This window comes from Cryptomeria japonica, chromosome 2 (genome assembly GCF_030272615.1).
Source record: "Cryptomeria japonica chromosome 2, Sugi_1.0, whole genome shotgun sequence".
NCBI classification, from domain to species: Eukaryota; Viridiplantae; Streptophyta; class Pinopsida; order Cupressales; family Cupressaceae; genus Cryptomeria; species Cryptomeria japonica.
In genome coordinates, this window is record NC_081406.1 from 65,694,049 (window position 1) to 65,710,968 (window position 16,920).

A 16,920-nucleotide genomic window follows, 5' to 3' on the forward strand; every position below is an offset into this window, starting at 1 on the left:
TAATACTAATAGTAATAATTAAAAGTAAAACAAATCGATTTTAAACAGCTTATATAACTGTATAACAAAATTACAAATATTTAAAAATCAGACTATTATAAATAATAAATATATATAGTTATACAGTTATGAGTTAACTATACAAATTACAAATACAGTCTGAAAGAAGCTACAAATTACTATATTTATCGGACTGTAATCACTAATCAGTAATAGTGTAATACTATTAATTAAAAAAAATCGAGATATACATAGTTTGATTTTAAACAAGAAGAAATTTAAAAAGAACCTGAAGATCCCTAACAATGAAGTTCGTCGTTTTTCCTTGGATGACCGATGAAAGTTTGAAACCCTAGTCGCGACGAACTGCCAGTGGAAAAATCGCGGCCTTTTTCCGCTCCCGCGCCCGTTGTCGCGTGAAGGAAATGAAAGGCGTTTTATTTTTGCCTTTTCGGATTTAAGGGTCGAGATTTTCGTGTTTCGCGCCGGGTTTAGCGTCGATTTTTTCCGTTTTTTTGCGATTTTCGGCCGTAAAAATCGCGGCGAGTATTATGTAAACTCGTCGCCGAGTATTTCTGCGAGTGACTCGCGTGCCATTAGGGCTCGCGATTGCTCGCGAGTTTTCCTAAAACGTGCAGGGTTTTTCAACCTTGGACAAAAGCATTAAAAGACAAAATTCCAAATGTTTGAGTTTTGTTGGAGCCATTGTTGCCCATTATTGTGTCTTATTTGGATAGGTTTGGCTGGATATGGACTCATTCGCTTCTTCTTTTTTTGGCTATGTGGGTTTGTCTTGGGCTGAACTTGCTTAATGAGTTCATTTTAAAGCAAACCTGTCAAATTTTGATTGTTTTCAGGTGCTCATGGTCCCAGGGTGTCTGGATCACCCTAGAGCCTCCTCACATTAATTGTCTGTACTTAAAGCGACCCATGTACTCTATTCCTGCATTATGTTATCTCAGGAGGTATTGGGTATCTAAAGTCTTTTAATCTAGTAATAGAAACTGATTAGTGTACTTAGTGGCATCAATTGAAATGTATTCAACATATTTCATGATTCATTTTGGATCAAATGCACCAGGCTACCTATTTTGGCAAGCTGACCACAAAATTGATTTGTTTGTTATCACTCAGCTGTCATCTTCCTCTTGTTAGATGAGCTATCTTCTATTGCCCTCATCCTCCTTCCATCAACAAGAAGGTTGCTATCATTCACTGTCTTGATTTTGGCACTCTATAGAAAATCAAAATCTAGCTGTTCACTCTAGCACACCCCACAAATTGATCGAGTTCCTTGTCTAGTTGTTTGGACAAGAAGTCAAAACTGGAAAGGTAAATTTTTAGTTGATTGAACAAAGCCTTGGCATGTGATTTGCAGTGCTTGGGGGAAAAAATTACTGAGCTCAACCACAATAAAGTTTTGGTATACAAAGCCAGATCAAGTGCACAACTTTAAAGCCAAGGCAGAGGTTGAAAAATGTTGTCAACAAGGAAGGGTGGACTCTAATGTTCACCTGTTAGTGAACCGAGGTAGAATCTAATGTTAGCTGTCAGAGAGCCATGAGGCAAAAGTACTTGATGCAGTCTATCAAAAGTCAAGAGAGAATAGGGTTGACGCGGTCTGTCAAGACAGTTCTAATGTCAGGGAAAGAGTTCATGACTAAAGTGGCTAGACAAATCAGGCTGAGGGTAGTTGCAGGAGGAGGTGATGTCAAGTGACGCTAGCTGTCTTGACAACACTAAAGCAAGTTGGTATCGTTGTTAATACCTCTTTTAGTGATATGATATCACTTTTTTGAGTTGCTAGCGATTTCAATAGTTCAATGAAATCTTTAGAAATAATTTTATCTTGAACTTCATTTTGTTATGATTTTTCATAAAAAAAAATGGTGGAAGAAAGTTGTATGGACAATTTTTTCACTAATCTTGATAACTATTATGGTAGTCACCCTCTAAATTGTTAATAATTGTTGAAAGGGATGACAACAGCTTAGAGGAAGGGGTAGATGTAGGCTTTTTTTTTCTTTCCTTCGTTTTTTTTTGGTTTTTTACATCGAAACTTGTAGAATCCAATGTTATGCACCGTAAACTTTGTTAATGACAATTTTTTTTTTCGAGACAAATCATCAGTCATGAAGTCCCTTGAGTGAAGAAATAAAACAAGTGTTGATCATTGGAGCCCTTTGACAAAATTTGGAGGTGAAACTTTGACATCTCCATGTGGAGGATGCAATTTTAAGTTAAAAGGATCAAGCTTAGTTGTGTTTTGCTTGTCACGTTTGACTCTCCTTTGACAAGGGGTGCTTTTGAGACATTTGGTTTAACTTTTTATTTTTTGACTTGAAACTTGGCTTCTTCCATTGTTTCTCATGACATTACACTCAAAAGTGACTCCTTTGTCTATGTGCACTCCAAGAGCCTTGATGTATTTTTCACATCATTTTTTTATCAATCAAAGTTGGATCACTTAGCTCATTTGCAAGCTCTAATGGTCTGAACTAACTATGTCTATGTCTTAGACCACTATTAGCCTTCCTATTTCATCTTGATATTCGTCTTTCTTGACATTGTTGGAAATCTCCTTTCATTGATGACTACAAAGACATTAACTTTAAATGATGAAAACAATCTTCTTTATCAAGGGCAAAAAGGATTCAATATGGCGCCAAACACAAGGAAAATCAAGAATTTGACTTGAAAGATGACTCAATACAAAGGGTTTTGTATAGGTACAAAAATTGGCTATCTGGGGAAACACATACTTGGGGCATGGGAGAACTTCTAAAAGCATACCAGTGTCTTATTATTTGAGTATAGAGTCAAGTTATTCCTAGATCATCTAAATACAATAAGATCTTTATTGAACGATAATGAGTAGAAAACATGAGACATTATGGGCGGAAGGAAATACATTGCAACAATTCTCACGAACACACAAACAAATATGCTTATTTACAAGCATGGTTGGTGAGAAACAAGATGGGTTACACAGCCATTTATAGGTTGAAAATGGTAGCAACCCTTCCTTAAAAGTTGCAAATCTTAGAGTGGTAGCATGTAGCCTTGAGAGTCATGAGCAAGACCTATTGTGACCCAAGGCTTAGGATGGCATCAAAGCTCTTGTGGAGAAAGTGTGGGTGGGACTGGGAATTGAAGCTTGGGACTTCAATATCAATGGGATCCTTCCATACCTACTGAATATACTCTTTGAAAGTTTAGTACCATTGTATATTCTAATAAACAATGACAAACTCATGTCCTGGTTCCTTATGACACCCTTGACATTGTTTATCATTTGTGATTGAACACTTTAGCTTAAGCTTATTGCAGATTGCTAAATATTTGGGGCATACCTCCTCATTGACATGCATGAAAAGTATCATGTCTAGAGTTGAATCAGCCTCAAAATGAAAATCCTCGTTGTCATTCAACTGTGATCCCACATTAAGATTTTGAAGAAAAACTTCAATTACCTGCATTAGACACTCCATCTGCAGGGAAGATATTGCCTGTGAGTCTTAAGCAGACTAGAATTCTTCAACGTTGTTATGAGGTGGTAATTCATATGATCCCTCAAATGAAGAGAAGAAACAAATTTACTCTTCATCACCCCTTATGCAGCTAAAGCTTCTTACATGGTAGGAACTAGAACTCAACTTATTCTTCAGACTATTGCATCCCCTCATCTTACTTAGAGAACACATGACACATTTGTGTAATTTTGCTAGTTTCCAGTATAAGGATATGTCTTTTTGGCCAACAATTGTTTATCTATCTTGAAAAAATTCAGCAGATTTGTGGATTAGGCAAACACTTCAACTCATTTTTGTGACTTAAGAAGGCTAGGGAAGAATTTTTGAGATTCTTTTCCAAATTCCTTTTAAGAATCATAACTGTTTGTGTACTTACATTTCATATTACTTTTTTTGTGTCTCTCCCTTAAATTTTGATAACTTGGTAGAGAACTTTGGCTCTAGTTTGATGTTATCATAAACAAGTTTTGATTCTAGTTTTGCTTATGATGTGCAGTCAAATGAGTTGATTTCCTCTTTTGTTTTAATAATATAGGGAGCCTGACAATTTAAAATTTGTGTTCTTAGCTGGCTATAAGTTCAACATCGCCTTCAATGCTAAGTAAGTTCAGTGATACGGCTGCGGACGGCTCCTTAGATGACTTATTTGAGGAGCCTCAAGAAGCAAAAAGTGCAGAACCATCTACCTCAGCTACCACACCTGTTTCTCGGATGAATTTGGGTAGTTCAAATTTATCCGAGTATGGAAAAAATGATCTAGCAGAAAAATTGAGAGAAAGGATGGCTCAGAAGCAAATAGATGGTAGAGGAGAAAGGAAAAATGGAAATGCTTTATTTGATTTGATGTTGGATGTTGTTAAAGAGGATGGCATTGGAATAAGTGGACTTGTAAGTTGTATACATGCTATCATTAAATTACTTTTGCTGGGCTTTCTAACAAACTAGTAACTAGCAACTGTAATAGATGGAAATGACAGAAAAATATGGAGGTTGGAAATGCATCATGCCCTTCAGTTTAATGTTTGTGTTCAAATTTTTTTAAGTTTCTGTTGAGATCGCAGTTGAATTGAGTCTCCTTCCCTACCCTATTTTATAACTATACCTTTACTTTTTTATCTGCAGGGCTTTGAGGGAAAAATGGCAGGCAGGGATATTTTCCCTATACAGGTATTAATTTTTCCTTTTAGTGTTTCTTTATATCTTTTTTCTTTTATGTTATTTTTAATTATGAGTCATTATAATCCAATTTATGTTACACAAACTACTGTCATTATGCACTACATGTCTGTAAATCTAAAGAGGACTGCTAATCTACACTTGCCATACTCAATTTATACTAGTTCAGAAGAGTACTAGTTCAGAAGAGTCTGTCAAATATTCCTTTTCAATTTCAGCTGGAAATTGATAATACCAATTACCATATTATTTTCTATGACAGTTAATACATTTTTCCAACTGTTACATTTGTTAAAAAGCCTTGTTGCATCAGTTTTTAAAAATTGATCATGGCATACAATCTATAATGCAATTTTTGCAAAGTATGAAGTTCTGTGCTGTTGTTAAAATTTAAAAAGCGTTTTCGAGGGTTTCTGAAAAGCGTTTAGGGTTTTTTTTAAGACTTTTGGTGGATTTTCTCTATAAAGCGCTGCTATCCACCTCTAAACACACAACTCCGCTGGTCGTGGGTATTCTTTGTATGTGCTTTGTATCTACTGGGTCGCGGGTGTCTGCAACTGCTGGGTCACCGTCGGATTTAGCAATGTTAAGCTATTTTGATAATTTATTAGAAGTATACATATATTTAAAATAAACAAAATTATATAAGGCGAATTTTATCCGAATTTTGTTTTTCGAATTTTTCCCTTGTCGAATTTCATGGCTGTCGAATTTGAATTCAAATTCGAACCTTGTGACTTAGTATATATATATACATTCTTGTTGGTGATTGATGAATCAAATACATGGTTGAAATTTATGATATTGCTATAATTTTCAATGTGAATAGGGAAGAAAGCTTCAAGCACTAAAAGCAGATTCTAGAGATGCTAAGAGTGCTGAAATAGAATATTGGTTTCCTTTAGTTGAATTTTTAAAGCATTGAAAATATTTAGGTTTAAACAGAACAGATGTTATTATTTAACTTTTATGTCAAATAGGCCTAGAAATGGGCCAGGTATGTGTTTGAGACATTTTAGGTACATGTATAGGTATATATGTGGAATTGCATAGGTGATGTAGGGGCATCTTGTCTCAAGGCAAAACCTGCTGCAGCCGGAAACTAATGCAAGTGTTTTTGAGGGCCTTAGGGTCAAAACAATTAAAGCGAAGTACACAAGAAAATATAGCATTGAGAAGGAGCATGTGCATGATGTTTGGAGGTAAGAAAAGAAAGGAATGTTACAATGAAAGCAGTGCGGAGAAGTATGAAGGCAATGTGCTGCTCAGAGGGCACAAGGAGGCAAGGAAACACTCAAGTTTATTGCAAAAGGTTTGTGTTGAGAGCCCAAGGGAAGAAGCATGAAATGAAGTTGGCTAAAAGCCTAAAAGTTTTATATTTCATGTATATTGGTAGGATGTTTGAGAGTGGTTTCAAATTTCTAGGAGTTATTATGCAAATTCTAGGTTTTTGAAGATCTTATAAATTTTCAGACTTAGTCAAATTTCAGTAATTGGCAGGCTCCTATTAGCATTCTCTCGCTCTCTCTATCTTACTCACTTTAGTTCAAGTTTCAATAATCAATAGGCTCCTATTAGCATTGAAGGATTTAGATCTTATAAATTTTCAGACTTAGTCAAATTTGAGACTTATTCTTATCTTCCTTTTTCTTGGCAATCCTAGCTTTGCTTTCATCAACAACAAGAGCTTGGGCATTCTTTTTAAAACCCAAGATTGGAGTGGGGGGATGAGAGGGGGTTGGAACAGAGGAAAATTGAGAGACACAAGGAGTACTGGTGGCAACCCTTTGAGAGTTGCCGGAGCCAAGCTTAGGCAATGCATCTCCATTAGGTTGAGCAACAACCTAGAACGAGGGTAGATCATTCGACGCAAAATGAATGGGGCTAGGTACATATCGATTGGGAATAATAGGGGGTGACACAACTAGAATCCAAGGGGCCACTCGAGTCTAGGGGCTCATTGACATTTCCAGAAGAAAGATCAATACTAACACTAGGATTACCATGGTTATCAGAAGAAGGGCTCCTATTAACAACTTTCTATATTGGTTTAGGGTTACCAACATTTCTCTTAATGATGGGACAATTATGCTGTAGATGCTCTTCTTCCTTACAAATGGAGCAGGTGTTCAAGGCACCTAAAAATTCAACACCACATGATAATGATTTATTTGCAAATTCAATCTTGATTATTTTTGGAATATCTACACTAGGATGCAGTGAGGTTAGGGCTTTCGCATCCATATGCGTAAGGGTTGCATTTGTTTGTTCAACGCTTAAAACTTTGCCAAACTGAGAAACTAGTTGAGTCAAAAAAAACCCATAATTTGGGGGGGGGGGAACATTTTTGATCATAACCCATCTTGGGTAGGAAAGGGCCAAGACCTCCTTAGATATCAATTTAGGAGACCAAGAGATGGACCTAAAGATTGAGTGTCCAGTTGTCCAATGTGTTCTTTCTATAATTTTTTGTTGGATTTCGTGCTCTTTAAAATAATCAAGAATAAACCTTTTTGAATCATACGGTAGAAGGAGAACTATATTCCTAATTTCTCAAACCAAATATTGTTAAACCGTTGATCTAAAAGCTTTCTTGCAGGTATTCTATCTTTAATTACAACAACAAAGAAAATGGCTATATTTTTAAGGTTGAATTCTTCTTTATTAATCGCATGCACCATGTTGGGGTTTGGGGATATAACCAGTTTATGCGGAGAGTGTTTACCTTGTTCTCTAGGTATCAACTCCTCTTCATTGCGTGTTCCATCATTGAGGGTTACAAATTTTGTAGACATTGACACTTTGATATAGTGCCCTATCATCGCTTCTTGGAAGGTCTTTTTTTCTTTTCTTTTCTTAGTGGTATTTTATTAACATCTTCCTTGTTGAGGGGCTCAACATCACCCTCTAGATCTTACTAAGTAGTTTTAACCAGAATGCAATAAGCAAAGAATTGAGACAATTTGAATTAAATGCAAGTGTGTTGCCAAAACAGAGAAACAATAACTATTAACCAACAGTAAGCCTTTGACTAATATTGATTCTAAAAAGCTAACCCCAAGGATGTGAATGAGGGCATTATGAGAGTACTAATAGATAGGAGAAAAACCCTTCAGCCTCGTGTGGGGGCCGATGAGAGCCTTTAAGACTTGAATGCCGCGTCCATGCTCTGCGTCTTCATCTGGGAAAGGTCCGCTCCCTCTTCGTTCAAATCTACTCCCTCCCTAAATGTTCTTGTGGCATAACCTTTTGTTATCTGTGGCACTCCTTGTTGCCGAACCTATTGCTTATCTACTGCAAACCTTTTGCAAATCGCAGCAAGGCATATTGCGTGATGCATGCCCTCGTTTGTCGTCTTCAGAGTAGGGTTTCCATTTTCGATGGAAAAGAAACACGAAATGCTCCACAAGCGATATCATATATCTTTTATTTGATTTTTGTATAAGCAAACCCAAGCCCATTTTTTTTGTCATTCTTCTATTGTAATTGAATCGTCGCACTTGGATTGGATTGTATTTAATGATCTTCTTTTTGAATTTCTTTAAAATGATAATTGCATCACAATCTTTAATAAAAGTATATGGTGTTTGAATGGATCTGATTTGTCGTTTAGTGATCAAAACATACAATATCCACCACAAGATACATGGAGTCTATTTAGAATCTCAAGCCTTTGCATCAGATGAGTGGTTCATTAGTGTTCATGTTGAAGGGCTTGACAATTAGAGAGGAGCACTTAACAAGGGATGAGGGAGTTTATTCAAGTATTACATGGGAATGTATCTTGGGGAGTGTTGTGACCATTTCACACATCGCCCCATGCAAATGGGGGCCCCTTCTTTTTGCTCGTTTTGCCTGTTCTTTTTCTCTGCTTTTTAGGGTTTTGGTAGTTTGTTAGTTGTCTGGATTTAAGGGTCAAACCTTAGGGTTTCTATTTTGTCGTTTTTAGGCCAGAGTCCAGTCAATTTTGAGAGTTTTTCAAGCTTCCTTTCGTAGGATGCAATTTTGAATAAAATGAATTCGCCAGAATGGTCTATTTTCAATTGGAATTTTTAGTGCAGAGTCTTAATTTGCCTAAGTGTTGATGATGAAAATATGAATTTTATCCAATTGAGTAATTTTGACCAAATTTTGAGTTTTTTGATTTTTGATCCTGGGCATGGGGAATGATTTGTTTTTGCCTTGTGAAGTGATTAAACTTGTAAAATCATGATATTTTGGCCTGTAGGAGCAAAATCGCTCCTGTCCCTCAGTGAAGGACCGGAGCTCGTTTTCAAAAATCTTACTGTCTCTGCAGGGCCAAGATGAATTTCGAATTGGAAGTGATAAAGAAAGGCGTGATCTTTCCGTTGAATATAAATTGAAGAACTTCACGAACACGGAAATGCCTCAGGAAGCAAATCGCTCCTGTCCTTCAGTGAAGGACCGGAGCTCAAAATCAAATATTGCTTTGTCCTTGCAGGATTTTAACAACTTGACGATTTGAAGAGGTCCAAGGAAGTACATTTTACCAGATGAATATAATTTGAAGGCACAAACATGAAGAAAGATGGACCTAATTGCAAAATCGCTCCTGTCCCTCAGTCAGGGACCAGGGCGATGAGGTATGTATTGTTCATCTTCAAAATTTGGCGCTTAAACAAATATTTTTGAATCTATTTTAAATGCTAAAATTCGATAAATTAAAAGATTCAATTAATTAGCATTTAAATATTGCGTTTGATATTTATTAATTATTTTTGCCTTTGTAAAAATCGAATTTGACAATTTAAATAATAAAGGCATTTAATAATTAATTATTAATTAATAAAAAATCAAATGGAGCGCTTGGATTGGGCTTATTTTATCAAGGTCGGCCTTTATTATTTATTTATAAATCGTTTTAATTGCTCTATTTTGCAAAAAGTCGGCCTAAAAGGATGGGTGGTATAAGTGCTTATAAAAGGGAGGTGAAAGATTTCATTTTCACATCGTCATTTAATCATCTTTACATGCGATTTGAGGAAGACAAAGGAGAAATGCGAGTTGTGTTTTAACGTGCGAATTTCATCAAAGGAGAGTACGTGCGAACTTGAAGTTTCCATTTGAGCGAACTTGCCAAGGATATTGGAAGATCACGTCAAAGACTTGAAAGGTGGCGAAGTTGCTATTTTGAAGAGGAGATCACGTTAAAGCCACCTAATATCAAATTTTGCCTAGGCGATTTTATTCATTTTGCATTCTAGAGTTAGCTATCGGGAAAGGTATGGCGATATGGTTTTATTGTTTTGATTTTGAACGTTGATCGTCATAGCTTGAATCTTGAATTTTGAATTTTGAATTCCCCTAGCTCAATCGTTATTTAGGAAATGATAACTCAAAGACTTATCATGAAGTTTCCTAAAATTTACTCTCTAATCTATGTTATTCATTGCAATATCCAGTTACTTATTGTGAAATGTTGTGTAGGTATGGCGACCCCTAAGGCGAGAGCATCCACCAGTCGTCCAGCTCTCATGAAAGAAGATCAGAAGACCGAAGAAGTGGAGACCAAGATCGTGTCGAAGTGGAGCAACATTGGAGATACTAACTTGGGCAACTTCAGCACGAAGAAATTTCGAGATGTCCCTTACATTGGCAAGCCATCACCTGTCGCCTAGAGGATAATTGAAAGTGGCATCATTAAGGCGGCCGACTTCCCTCCAGCAGTTCAGTGCCATGAGTTGATGATCGAGTGTGCTCGTCATTATGATCCTCAATCCAGAACGATCGTGTCCAATGAAGGGAACACTTTGGCGTACCTTTCAGAGGAAGCTATAAGTGAAGCTTTCCATCTTCCAGAGCACAGGGACATGATATACAAGAGCATAGAAGGAGCTAGGTCAATGTACGAAGATGATCCAGATGCTTGTCTAAGCATCATCAACAAGAACTGGTTACTAAGAGTCGTCCTCGTCTTAGCAAGATCCCGAACACACCACACAGGATTGATTTCTAGGAGGAGTACAGAGATTTGATTACAATGCTCAACCGAGTCACAGGTGCACCTCAAGCTTTTTACTTTGAAAAGTGGATGTTCTACTTCATTCAGGTGATAGTTCAGGGTAAAGGAACAATTCATTGGGCTAGAATAATTAGCCATTGCTTGGACGTACAGTTGAGGAGACTCAAGGCTACCAAGTCCTTCCACATGAGTTCATACGTCATCTATGCCTTGATCAGGAGCTTCGAGTACGCAGGACTACCTCACAGAGGAGTGATTGGAAGAGGACCCGGCGAGGTCAGAGTTTGTGATTCTTATGTCCACTTGCATCATCCGCCAGGAAGCAACTACAAGTTAGTTAATGATACCTTCACTATGAACATCACAAGGACGTTGCAAGGTGGGATTCACAACAGATTATCTCAGGATGCACAGAAATTAATAAAGAGGTATGGTGCTTGGTTTATTCAATTTCCGAAGTTTACTTATATCAGAGTACATGGATATCCTTTACCTCCATACATGTTGCCGAGATATCCGACAGACAGAATTGTGTTACTTGAGGTAACAAGACAGTTGGCAGCTTATGCGAAGGCATTCAGACACAGACATGGAAATGGAGTTCCGGTACCTATTATATTGGGCAATTCAGTTGAGGTATGTCCTAATGCTTTAGCCATGGATGACGCAGAGAAGGAGTTAGCCTTGTATTCTTTTTCATCCTTTGCTTTGAGAGAAAGCTTTGATCCACATGGACATTTAGAGGAGACAGTCGGTAGGAAGTTTAAGCATGAGTACCAAATTGAAGATTTTATGATGAATCTCTTAGATGATCTTGAAGTGAAACGAAAAATGCATTCTAGATTGCCTTTGGATTTCATCAAGAAATGCAAGATTTACAGAGTTGCCGGCCAAGCTCAGGACAGTGGCAGACATATCCAGTCATCCTATGATCGAGAGAGTAAGTCAGTAAGGTTAGATTGGAATGAGCCCGAAGTTGTGGATTTGGATGCTTTGATGGCTCCAGTCTTGTCTTGTACTCGCAGATGGGTTGACGTACAGCATCAGAAGTTGAGAGAGCAAGGCATAACTATGACTTTCACTTTGGAAGAGAAACTAGCCGAAGGTGGAGGTAGTGTAAGCGAAGGCAATCCTAATCCTAGAAATTCGGGTGAAGGTAACCTTCGAAGTGCAAGTGAAGGCGATCTCCATCCAAGAGGTTCGAAGAGGAAAGAGAGACCTGGAAAGAGAGAATCTTCCAAGAAGAAACAAGAGGCCAGTCGGGATCGTTCATCCGGTACTTCTTCTAGACCAGAGAAGAGAACATTTCAGGTGGAAGAATCCATGGAGTCGATGGTACAGAACGATAGGCAGGAAGAAGGACAGGCACCACAAAGGTCACCAGGTGGATCTCTCCAGGATTATGAGCTAGATGAAGATAAAGAAGATAACGAAGTAACATCTCCTCCCAGAGAAGAAGAAGTAGTGCATAAGGAAATTCAGGTTCAAGAGACAAGATCGGCCATCCCAGATTGGTTGAAGGAAAGATTAACGAAGGTGATTGTGATAGAGGATGAGGACAATGTGATTGATTTAGAGAGCCTTGTTGGACATTCCTAGGAAGTGACAGAAAAGAGAAAGGCTACCAAGATGTCCAAGATGATTAGAGATGAGACTGGATGCAGAAAATTACAGATAGCTACACCGGCAGTAGACAAGTATGAAGGTGAGATCTTAGCAGAGGGATATGATGTAGAGACATTTGAGCTAGGTCCATCCACAGCTGAGCAGACACTAGATGATGCCACATATTCCTTTGAGGCATTGAAGGACAAGCTTAGAGAAGAAATGGAGAAGAGTAGAAAGCTTGAGAGAGAGGTCGGTGCATGGAGGACATATTTCAATCATCTCAATGAACCTTTGGGACGTCAGGATCCAGCTAGATCACCAGTGCAGGCACTTCCCCTTCAATCAATTAATGAGGCAGAAAGATTCAGGAATATGGTCCAGCGTACGAGTACTTGGATGGATAAATCTCATACAGTTGCCATAGAATTTGTAACAAGGATGATGAAGACTATTCATCAAGCTATCCAGGTTCTTGAGATAATCCACAATTTGATGATAACAGTAGCCGCATTTGCTCATACCAAAGATGTTATCATTCCTGTCTTGAAAGTAATTAGACACACATCAAGGAAGGTCTTAGCGCAAGAAAAGATCATGGATGGAGGATCTCACAGTTTGCTTCAGTGGTCCACCTTACTTCAGATGAAGGAAGTTCTCTTCGAGGACATCAGTACTAGATGCAGTCATGTTGAGGAGGTGATCAACCCGATCCAGGACAAAGTATTTGAGGTACTGCGTACCATTCTTGGTAGGAGGATCGAAGTTGAGACAGATGTGGATATGCAGGAATTAGAGGATAGAATCAAGGTCATCTTTTGCAAGGACACTAATATCACAGATGAGCAATATGATCAGATGTTTGCCACCATGCTCCTGATTGAAAGGACAAAGGAACTTGAATCTTCATGGGACACAGCTCTTCTAGATGCATTCGATCAGGTCATCCATTTGGAAGAAAGTATGAAGAATCTTCTCGAGATTCCAATTGCTGAGATCGAAGGAATCGTGTCAAGATTCATTACATATGCTAAAAAAGAGAATTGGAAAGGGAATAAGATTCTAGATGAGAGGTTGTTATAGATGACATGGCATCTTATTTGTCATTGGTTCATGTCTCCTAGGTTTTTGTGCCAAATTTAATATTTGGCTATGCATTTAATATTGTTCAGTAAAAAGGAGGCCATTTGTAACAAACCCTAATTAGGGTTTAGGTGTCATGATCTTGACCGTTGATCTACTTTCAATCTGGACCATACAATGTAATTGAGGATGCTATTTATACCCTCATTTTTCATTTTCATGAATAGAATAGTAATGTAATAGAGAAGAGAGAAAGTTTGATGTATTAGAGAGATTAGAAGCAATTTTCACTTTTGTAGCAAGATTGAGTTTGAGGAAAGGAATTCAAGCAATTGTTGTACATGATGACTTTGAAATCAATGAAATATTGAAGTTATGGTGTTTTGTTGCAACTTTCTTGGTTATCTTCATGGTTGTTCAATTTACTTGAATCATGCTCAATCAAAGTAGTGTGTTAATTTGAAGGACATAGTGTGAGACTTGATCTTTGGTAGGATTCGCTTTCCATACCACTAGCTTTTTGCTGATTGTAGGAACGCCTTGCGTGGTCAACTGGAGATATTTGAATCACTTAACCTTCAATCATTATTGTATCTTGGATATGTACCTTCGTGGTGGTGTCTTTGATCTTTGATGCATTGAAAATCATTTCGTTACCTTAGAAGATCGCACGAATTTCAATTAAGTTGTTATTTTATGGCGAAATTGAAGTTGGTAGAATCTCGCCAAGTCTTGTCCACATGAAGTCATTCTTAGGGTTAGATTAGATTAGACTTCTTGCAAAACCCTATCCTTTTTTTTTTTTTTTGAAATGCTTCTTAGTTTAGTAAGATTTCAAGCTTTCGGAGCGTAAGACCCCTTGAGGATACAGCAAATCACATCATACCACTGGTGCTTGTCCACACGTAGAGACCCTACTAACCAGAACATTGGAGTCATCCTAACTGATCCTTCATGCGAATCTTCAGCAGTTAGAGACTTTATTCAAGAGAGGATAAGATGCCTTTGGGTATTTTATTCTGTGTATGATCGTGTACAAAATACACGTCAACAGAATTGGCGCTAGAAGGAGGGCATGATCTCGATGAATGCTTAAAGAGCTAGACTTCAGTTTCTATCAATTCGTGTCTGCAGGAGTAATCTTAAAGGCTTCTTTTCACCCTCCTCCCGCGCACAACAGAATTGGCGCTAGAAGGAGGGCGAGTACTATCATGCCTCGATCATTATCAAGCTGTTCATAGATAATCATATTCGCAAGGAGTTGTGCAGGACTTTTGTCCCTCCTCCCGCGTCAACAGAATTGGCGCTAGAAGGAGGGCAGTTTCCCGAATTTCCGAAAGCTCAGATTTTTACATTGCAAACATGATCATGAAGTACGATGGTGTTGCCACATGAAGGATTGTATCAAGTAGTGCAACCAAATTTGCAGATAGGCAATACTCAAGAAGATATCGTTTCAGGATTGAATCAAGTAGCGTGGAACGTAAGAAGAAGTGAAGTTGAGTATAATAGAGTAAGAATCATCTTGGAACAAGAAGAAGATAGAGCCGAAGAACATCAAAGGGTCATAGCTAGAGAACTTCGCAATCAAAGGAATCCACAATAATCTTCGCAAGACTTCACGCTGGATCGCATTGGTTCATTCTCGCCCGAAAAACATCAAAGGCTATTGAGGTTGACACCAGGCATCAAGAATCTAGGCGAACTTCAGTTTACTTCAAAGGCGAAGCGGGTTAAAAGAGAAGACACTCCCAAAGAATTCGGACTGAGATTGGAAGGATCCCCTGAATCATCACAAGTTCTTCAAGAACAAGTACAAGCGGCGATCCAATCCAGTATCCAAGCAATTTCTCAAACAAAAAGCCAAGCTAGTTCATCAAATTCAGTTTCAAACTCTCAAGCTTCAAAGAGTACGATGGCTCAACGTGCTCCGCCTCCTCCTCCTCCTCCTCATATACTTAATGGTGCGACTTGGCTAGTCAACAATCCATCACCGTTGGAATTTGTAGTTTATCATGATATGCCAAAGAATCCAGAGCATTTTTGTTCCAAGTTCAATGTCAGTGATTTCCATCGCACGGCAGAAGATCATATCAAGATGTTCGAAGACCTTCTTCGTAACAGACAAATTGAATATGGAGATGTGGCATGCAGGCTTTTTCCCTACTCGTTGGGAGAAGAGGCATACTTTTGGTTCATTCACTTGCCTACGGGGTCCATCAGGACTTGGGACGCGATGAAAGATGCGTTCATTGCCAAATTTGGTATCCCAACCACACCAGCTGAGTTATATAGGCAATTTGTTGAAGTCCACACGTAGAGACCCTACTAACCAGAACATTGGAGTCATCCTAACTGATCCTTCATGCGAATCTTCAGCAGTTAGAGACTTTATTCAAGAGAGGATAAGATGCCTTTGGGTATTTTATTCTGTGTATGATCGTGTACAAAATACACGTCAACAGGGAGGCAAGTTGATGTTTCAAACCTTGGAGGGGATATTCTCCCATTCCAAAACTGGACAGTTTGCTTCGTTTGGTGCACAAAATATGAAAAAGTTTTTAACTTTTAAGGGAAAGAAATGTACCCCATTAAAAGGTAAAAGTTAGAGGGTTGTCTCTGCAAATTTAGCATATTGCATTTTTATTTTTTATGATATTAACTGCTTTTAGTATGTACAAGTTATTTAAATCATAGTTTTAAAACTCGTGGACTCGCCACGGACTCGTGAGTCCATGGGAGCCACGAGTCGACTCGCCAAGGACTTGCAAGGCGAGTCCTGGCGACTCCATCTGAAAGACTCGCGAGTCTTTTGCAAGGACTCGCGCGAGTCTTTTGCATGGCCTCGCGCGACCCAGAAAAAAAGTCATGCAAGCTTTAAAATTGAGTTTTTAAAAAAAAAATTGCCTTCATTTGGCATAACTGAGGGAGTGAAAAATAAAAGAAAAATAACACCCGACGCCTTTATAAAATAATAAAAGTATTCTTGGCCTCGCGGGGCGCTGCCCCTCAACCTCGCTCTATATCGCGACAGGGAGCGCGCAAGGGGCGATGCCCCTTGACCCCAACTTGGGGGCGTGTTGTGACGTTTTCACACATCACCCCATTGCAAATGGGGACCCCCTTTCTTTTTACGCCCTCCCGGTTTTTTGGCTTGCGTTTTTGTGGTCTTTTCATAGCAGTCTTGTCAATCTCTCTGCTTTGCAAGTGTTTGGGGGTCATATTGATTAAATCTGCTTTTTGTTTGAGCGAATTCGGCTAAGTCTAGGACTCGTTTTGTGAATTTTAGGGTTTTTGCCTTCTGTCCTAGATTTTAGGGGTTTCTGTTAGGGTTTTGGAAAAATTGAACATACAACTAGAATTAGGACCCTTCAAGGAACCTCCCAGTAAAATTTGAGCCAAAACGGAGCAACTTTCTATTTTTAAAAAGTTCCTATTTTTTAGGGATTTTATTGAGTCCCGGATTGGTCTAATTTTGCCAAAAATTAAACTCAATATTTTTAGTAAGTTTCTATTTTTAGTAAGTGCTTTTCTGACCTA

The 16,920-nt window shown here is 38.3% G+C and overlaps 1 protein-coding gene across 3 annotated transcripts in view; it reads left to right on the forward strand.

Annotated features, from left to right (window-relative positions):
• LOC131060528 (MAP3K epsilon protein kinase 1) overlaps positions 1-16,920 on the forward strand; it is a 138,521-nt gene that overhangs the window by 85,503 nt on the left and 36,098 nt on the right. For 2 of the 3 annotated variants that reach the window (XM_057993774.2, XM_057993775.2), the window contains exons 13-14: positions 4,101-4,421; positions 4,656-4,700. In XM_057993774.2, the coding sequence (XP_057849757.2) occupies positions 4,101-4,421; positions 4,656-4,700 (366 nt within the window). The remainder of the gene's footprint in view (positions 1-4,100; positions 4,422-4,655; positions 4,701-16,920) is intronic. The other variant, XM_057993776.2, reaches the window with a different exon arrangement.